The sequence below is a fragment of the Pinus tabuliformis genome, chromosome 9 (assembly GCF_031772625.1).
Source record: "Pinus tabuliformis cultivar Carrire ecotype Pingquan chromosome 9, CPIR1, whole genome shotgun sequence".
NCBI lineage: Eukaryota > Viridiplantae > Streptophyta > Pinopsida > Pinales > Pinaceae > Pinus > Pinus tabuliformis.
In genome coordinates, this window is record NC_142307.1 from 9,047,035 (window position 1) to 9,055,366 (window position 8,332).

General features: G+C 32.0%; 1 protein-coding gene across 1 annotated transcript; it reads left to right on the plus strand.

Moving 5' to 3' along the window:
• Positions 1 to 641: 641 nt before the first annotated feature.
• On the plus strand, positions 642 to 2,645 carry LOC149146856 (protein DMR6-LIKE OXYGENASE 2-like). The gene is made up of 5 exons (XM_089439207.1): positions 642 to 926; positions 1,303 to 1,550; positions 1,640 to 1,961; positions 2,079 to 2,338; positions 2,423 to 2,645. Exons 1-4 carry the CDS (start codon positions 672 to 674, stop codon positions 2,331 to 2,333), a joined length of 1,080 nt encoding a protein of 359 aa, XP_089295333.1. The 5' UTR covers positions 642 to 671; the 3' UTR covers positions 2,334 to 2,338; positions 2,423 to 2,645.
• Positions 2,646 to 8,332: the final 5,687 nt, after the last annotated feature.

The following is an 8,332-nucleotide window of genomic DNA, read 5'->3' on the forward strand; positions in this document are numbered from 1 at the left end:
TATTATGAATAAATATATTTTATAAAAATAGGTCAGAAGTAATGTTTCTATGTATTATTTTGTGATTTTTTAAATATATATTTAAAAATAATTATAAGTGGTCATCTAAAAATCAATAATCTAATTCTTATATATAATTCCTTTATGTGATCAATAAAAAAAATTAGTTACGCAATCTCTCTGCTCACCTCTTCAGATTTCTAACAGAATATTCTATTTACTGATTGAATACATTAAAAGCTCAAAGACGGTCCATATTTTAAAGGCATATGCAGATAAGAGACTGGACTGAGTCTTGAAGATGACCGCTTGACACGCAAGTGTCCCACCTCACATCCACCCTGTCGTTTATCCCATAAAGCCGAGTGAAAATCTCTGATTTTCTTCGCACGGATTTTGGCCGTTGAATCACATGGCTAGACTTTTAAGTTTTAATACAATTTCGCGACTTCATGTTTTGGCCAAGGAAGGCCGGGGTTTTGAATTTAAGGCATCTCGTGTGTTTGACAGAAGATGAAAAGATGATAAGATATTGAGATATTTATTGTGGACAACGACAATATAGTTGACCAATTCAAGCATCAACCAAAGCAATTTTCTATATATTGCGTTGGAAACTTATTCCAGTGAAAAGTGTGTTGAGCCTCAATACGCAAAGAAAAGAAAGAACGATGGCAACTGCAATTCCAGTTGAGCAGACTCGTGATGGTCTCGGTGGAATTATTGAGAAGCTAATGTCCAATGGAATTAACAATCTTCAAGTCCAGGAGAAGTTTATCCTGCCTCCCAACGAACGCCCTTGCATGTCTGAGGTCTCTTATTCTGACAGCATTCGGGTGGTGGATCTCAAAGATCTAGATGGCCCTAACAGAGCGAAGGTACTCCAACAAATCAGCAGTGCCTGTGAGGAGGATGGATTTTTCCAGGTATATATGTCAAACCTCAACAGTTTTTCAACCTCATGACTTTTTTTTTAATGTTTTCTGTTTTTGGAACACCGATGAAAATAAATGGAGTGAGTGAAACACAAATTTACTTTTTATTGGTTAATGGTTTGGAATTATTTTGAAAAGCTGGATGGTTTTAAAAGTTACCAAATTCTTGTTTCAAATTCAACTATCCACTAATTAAATTGTTCCATAAAATACTAGATCTATGAACCAGAAATAGCTGATCATATACTGGAATTTCTTTAATAGCTAGTCATATACTGGAATTAATATACTGAGTGAGCATGAAGTTGAATATTTGAGTGACTGTATATTTTGTTGACCACAATATGGTTGATACGGTGAAGAACAGATAGTGAACCATGGCATGCCAGAGACTGTCATGAAAAGCATGATGGATATCGCCAAAGAATTCTTCGAAATGCCCGTGGAAGATCGAGCATGTCTTTACTCAGAGAACCCAAGGCAGCTCGTTCGGCTCTCGACCAGCACGAATGTTAGCAAAGAGAAAGTCCATGACTGGAAGGACTATCTCAGACATCCTTGTCATCCTTTAGAGGAAGTCATCGGTTCTTGGCCTCAAAAACCTGCAGCCTACAGGTCGGTAAACAGCAATTTTTTAGACACAACTCATCAGATATGTCATGTAACTTGTTATGATTTAGCTTTTGCCTTTTTTTTTTTTACAGGGAGGTCGCTGGCAAGTACGCTTTGGAGATGAGAGCACTATGCTTAAAGCTGCTGGCAGCCATCTCAGAAGCTCTAGAGCTGGAGTCTGATTACCTGGATAAAACATTTGGAAAACACGACCAATTGATGGTTATAAATTATTATCCTCCATGCCCAAATCCAGATCTTACCCTTGGTATACCAGGCCATTCAGACGGTGGGGGCATCACTGTTTTGATGCAAGGCGATGTGAGCGGCCTGCAAGTTCTAAAAAATGGAAAGTGGGTTGCTGTAGAACCAGTACGTAATGCCTTCGTTGTCAACTTGGGAGATCAGTTGCAGGTTTGTAAAAACTACGCAGATCCCATAAAACATAGTTTTCAATCTTTGTAAAAGTTGCAGATAGACTTAATCATGATACTTGTGTGTTCCTTTTTGTGATTTGAATATATTAAAAAGGTGATCAGCAATGGGAGATTCAGGAGTGTTGAGCATCGAGCAGTAACAAACGCGTCGAGTGCACGTATATCAATTCCTACGTTTTACAATCCTTCAGTGGATGCGTTTATTGCTCCTGCACCATCCATGGTTGATGAAGCGCATCCAGCTCAGTACCGTGGACATACGTTTGACGAATTCCTTGGAGTTTTCTGGAGCCAAGGATTGATAAAGAAAACTGTATTGGATCATTTCAAGATCCACAATGCCCCATGACTAAGGTTGTACAACATCTCTCTACTTTCTTTATCTAAAGTTGACCAACATTATCTAATTTTAGTTTTAATACATGACATGCGTGGCAGGTAAGGTAGCGTTCCATGCGCCAAAGAACACATGTGGAGTAAACTATTGAAGCTGCTGTCATTGACATATCGTTTTTATTTCTAGGAGTATAGTAAGTGATAAATAAATAGCACATATCCCCCCATGGAGGCTAGTCTACCTAACTTTGTATTCAGGGTAATCTATCAGGTTGAGTGTAAACAACAATTCCTAAATTGATGATAAACAAGTATACATGTTTATGATTATTATTATGCTCCTTTGTAATGGTATGGTTCGTGTTGTTGTTTATGAGGGTGTGGTTCTTTATATCGGTGGTGTTGTTGTTTATATATCGGTGGTGTTGTTGTTTATAAGGAAATAATTTTTTTTTAGTGTTTTGAAAATTGAAATTTAATATTTTTATATTATAATTTTAAATCAAAATAAAATTCTATAATATTCTTTTTTATTTTTATTTATAAATTTATTATTTATAAGGAAATATTGGTGATAAATGAGTATATGTTTATGATTATTGTTGTGCTCCTTTGTAATGGTATGGTTCTTTATGTCGGTGGTGTTGCTCTTTATGAGGGTATGGTTCTTTATGTGGGTGGTGTTGTTGTTTATAAGGAAATAATTTTTTTATTAATTATAATGTTTTGAAAATTGAAATTTAATATTTTAATATTATAATTTTAAATTAAAATAAAATTTTAATATATATATAACTCAATATCATGTTTGAGAAGGATTGAATCTTGTACGGAGGAGCCACTGCAACTAAGGTTCATCATTTTGAACGGGCACGCTTGCAGGTTTCTAAGTTGAAGGCAGATCTGGCATTTCTTAAAAGGTGCAAAGATTCCACCACTAATTGGGTCATTGGATATTCTGCCCTATCTATTTAATGTGCAAAGCGAGATCTGCTCATTCAACTTGTCCTGACGATGAACCACACTGGTTGGTTCGAAACGCGTCGACAAAAGTATCTCTATGTGATTTTCACCGAAGAATCTTCAAAAATTTGATATGGATCACAGAAGCCTAAATTCAATAAAAGATTATTCGATTATATTTTAAATTTTAAATCAAAGCGAGTGAAATATATTTTCCAAATTTTAAGTGATATATTATTTTTATATTTATAATGGTTATAAATTAATAATATTAAGTAATTATATTATATTTTTAATGGAAAATTAATAATTTATTTAAAAATTAATTTAGTTTATTATTATTAAGAAAAATATTATACAAAATATTCATTTTATAGAGTTAACCTTGTGAGAATTAAAGTTAATGTGAAGAATAACATTATTTCTTGTCAGTATTCTAATTAAATTTAGTTAACAATTTATATTTATAATATTATAAATAATAAATGATTTTTTTTTTTTAAATATGATTATCTTTCATTTTCAAATGAATCCTAATTACAAAAGACTCTATTCAAAAATATGGTATTAGATATAATTTACATATCTATTCTTAATAATGAATTGTATTAGATATTTATTAATAGTGTGATTTATCCATTTGGTTTTTGGTTATTTTGGAATTTTGATTTTTTAAATATTTGATAGATTTAATGTAAAATATAACTCTTAAGAGCAAGGTTCTAATTACATGGAACTTTACCTAATTCAGTCTCACATTTTACTTTAAAACAAATACCCAATAACATATTCATTTGAAATATATAAGATATTTAATTTTATTTAACACATTCATGAATATTTTATATATTTATATTTAAATGTATTTCAAATCAAATGATATATGTAATTTTTTCTTCATAAAATGATGGTTTCTATGAGAGTTGAACGGTTGCAAAGTTATTTATAAAATTTAAATTAGTAATTGTTTTTAAGGTATAATAAGTAAGTTAACAAAAGGGGTATGCAGTTTCATGTGTATCGATTTAATTTTCAATGTTTATCACACATCTTAAGATGTGGGTGTGATTAGTAGATCAAGAAAATGTTTGGTGGCATGTTATTTGTTGTAGAAAATTTGATTTTACTGTGATGCAATTATCACAATAAATAGATATTTTGTTGTTACATGAAAGATCTAAAATTATTTCTTCTTTTTTTTTATGTATCAAAATTACTTTACTTTTTCTGTAAGATATAATTTTTGTTTCCGTGTATCAAAATGATTTTCATTTTCTTGCCATACATTGCACAGAGAATATTGAAGGCTAAAAAATTGTGTTGAAGGGTGACCTTTTGCACGAAAGAAATGTTATTTTAAGAAGCAACTCATCACACTAGAAATATCTAAGTCACATTGCTATTTATAACACTTCATTTTTTTTCTTAAATATCTAATCACAAGAGACTTTAAAACAAACATAAAAAGTAAAATATAATATTTACACTCTATTCAACATTCCTTTCTCCACTTATAAATATTGTAGTTTCTATTTAAAAATTACATATTAAATAAAAACAACATTTATCAACACCATTGTCATAAATCATTTAAAAAAAAAAATATTACACACATTCACCTTGATTGTTACCAAGAGTCAAATTTCAACAAGTCACAACCTTCTAGGGAAGACTAACACGTCCTAAAAGTGTAATAACAAAATTAACCGTAAAAAAATATTAATTTTTATTTATACTTATTTCTTTATATATATATATATATATATATATATATATATATATATATAACAATGTCCCTTGAATTGGGCCTGGAGTATGCCCTAAAACTGCTTCTGCTTGGCTAAGAGCTCGTCTTCCTCGGACGTAAGGAAACAGGTTAACGGCCCAAGACCCAGAGGCATCTGGCAGGAGTGAAAGCCTGCTCCCTTACGGACCACCAGCGGGTTATTTCAGGTGGCGTGGTTTTCCTTGATAACAGTGATGTGTCAATTGACATTTGCGGATCGCAGCCAGAGATGGTTGTCCTCACTGTTGGTTTGACAAACTGAGTTTGATAGGTTTTTCCACCTTTTGAAAAAAAAAACAATGTCCCTTGAAATAAAATTCATGGCAATCTACTTGATAAATTGCAGAGATAAGGTACAAGAATTTCCATGTATGATTTACAAAGTACATTTTGTTTTCTTTCCAGGTAAATTTCATAAAGGTTAAATGGATAAATCTAATGTTAGGAACCAGTAGTGGGTTTTATTGCAGTTTGGGTAGTGTGCGTAATTTAATGAAGCCTTGAATGCTCGGTGGATTTTGCGATCGTGAACGGCTCTTGCATTAATTCTCGGTGGATTTTGCGATCGTGAACGGCTTTGCATTAATTTTTTTGTGGAGCATTCTAATTTTTAGGTCCTCGACCCAGCTTATGCACCTAGGCTTACGTTCAAGTGGCGATAGGTCTTCATTGTCCGATTGCAAATTAAGAGCACTTGCAAACTACTTTGGAATTTGAAGATTGCATTTGACTGATTCATGACTCTGGGTCTGCATTGACATTTCGCGGCGTTGGAAAACAAAATGTATAGAGTTAGTAGTAAGATGGGACAACGACACAAAGTGATCCAACAGTGGAGGCGTTTTAGGTGGAGTTTTGGCTATGGCGATTCATACTATGAAGAGGAAAAAGATGAACCATATTTGGCCTCTTAAGCTTGAGTGGGAAACAATATATTTTATATATTTATATTTAAATGTATTTCAATTAAAATGATATATGTAATTTTTTCCTTATAAAATGATGGTTTCTGTGAGAGTTGAACGGTTGCAAAGTTATTTATAAAATTTAAATTAGTAATTGTTTTTGAAGGTATAAAAAGTAAGTTAACAAAAGGGTTATGCAGTTTCATGTGAATCAATTTAATTTTCAATGTTTATCACACATCTTAAGATGTGGGTGTGATTAGTAGATGAAGAAAATGTTTGGTGGCATGTTATTTGTTGTATAAAATTTGATTTTACTGTGATGCAATTATCACAATAAATAGATATTTTGTTGTTACAGGGAAGATCTATTTTTTTTTTTTTTTATTATGTATCGAAATTATTTTAATTTTTTCTGTAAGATATAATTTTTGTTTTTGTGTATCAAAATGATTTTCATTTTTTAATTATGTATCGAAATTATTTTACTTTTTTCTGTAAGATATAATTTTTGTTGTGTGTATCAAAATGATTTTCATTTTCTTGCGATACATTGCACGGAGAATATTGAAGGCTAAAAAATTGTGTTGAAGGGTGACCTTTTGCATGAAAGAGATGTTATTTTAAGAAGCAACTCATCACATTAAAAATATCTAAGTCACATTGCTATGTATAACACTTCATTTTTTTTTCTTAAATATCTAATCACAAGAAACTTTAAAACAAACATAAAAAGTAAAATATAATATTTACACTCTATTCAACATTCCCTTCCCCACTTATAATTATGATAGATTCTATTTAAAAATTACATATTAAATAAAAACAACATTTATCAACACCATTGCCATAAATCATTTAAAAAAAATTATTGCACACATTCACCTTGATTGCTACCAAGGGTCAAAATTCAACAAGTCACAACCTTCTCTGGGAGACTAACAAGTCCTAAAAGTGTAATAACAAAATTAACCGTAAAAAAATATTAATTTTTATTTATACTTATTTCTTCATATATATATAACAATGTCCCTTGAAATAAAATTCATGGCAATCTACTTGATAAATTGCAGAGATAAAGTACAAGAATTTCCATGTATGATTTACAAGGTACATTTTGTTTTCTTCCATGTAAAATGGATAAATCTAATGTGAGGAACCAGTAGTGGTTTTTATTGCAGTTTGGGTAGTGTGCGTAATTTAATGAAGCCTTGAATGCTCAGTGGATTTTGCGATCGTGAACGGCTCTTGCATTAATTCTCGGTGGATTTTGCGATCGTGAACGACTTTTCATTAATTTTTTTGTGGAGCATTCTAATTTTGTAGGTCCTCGACCCAGCTTATGCACCTAGGCTTACGTTCAAGTGGCAATAGGTCTTCATTGTCCGATTGCAAATTAAGAGCACTTGCAAACTACTTTGGACTTTGAAGATTGTATTTGACTGATTGATGACTTTGGGCGTGCATTGACATTTCGCGACTATGGAAAACAAAACGTATAGAGTTAGTACTAAGATGGGACAACGACACAGAGTGGTCCAACGGTGCAAGCGTTTTAGGTGGAGTTTTGGCTACGGCGATTCATAGTATGAAGAGGAAAAAGATAACCATATTTGGCCTCTTAAGCTTTTGAGGGGAAACAATAAGAAGATGTTGTAGTATCCCTAGAACCGTGTTTAATTTTGAAATTTTGTCATTTATTATTTGAATAATATGAAAAATATTATTGGATTGAATTGCTTGACATAATATAAAATAGTTAGCTTCAATTACGATGATTTTTTATTTTTTATTTATTTTTTTCAGATGAGAAAAGCATTATATTCATTCATAGAATTTTGACATTACATCTCTTTAGATTCAGTAGCTTCATGGATCTTATAATCAGATTAGTCTATGAGAGGTTCAAAAAATAATAACAGTTCAGATAGTTTTCTTCATATGGCCCATTTGATACAGACCTGTATCATTTTATAGAGATTCAAAAAAGGATAAAAGTTGCAGTATGTGTTATCACCCCAAGAAACTCTCCTAGGTTGTATATCAGAGATGCTCGGGAACATTATAAACTCAACAAAAAGTTGGATAAATGGTGGATGAATGAAAGAAATGCTACATATTCAAGCCAGATAACCACTCCTACTATGCTTAACCCCAGACATGGGTGAACACCCCCAGACTACAAGGCTTTAGACCACCAATTACTCATAGTTTAAAGAAAATGTGATGATGGAGAAGACTGACCACACCAGCAGATGCACAGGACCCTGTGATGGCCGGCTGCAACCAGTTACAAGGTCTGTAAATCTGTTATTTAATACATAGACAGGATGACAGCTCTCTGGCATTAAAATAACA

Bases quoted from the DNA above. Each gene is read 5' to 3' on its own strand.
- LOC149146856 (XM_089439207.1), top strand. From the start codon at position 672: ATGGCAACTGCAATTCCAGTTGAGCAGACTCGTGATGGTCTCGGTGGA. The intron at 1,551-1,639 runs GTCGGTAAACAG...TTTTTTTTACAG, and splicing joins CAAAAACCTGCAGCCTACAG to GGAGGTCGCTGGCAAGTACG. The intron at 1,962-2,078 runs GTTTGTAAAAAC...TATATTAAAAAG, and splicing joins ACTTGGGAGATCAGTTGCAG to GTGATCAGCAATGGGAGATT.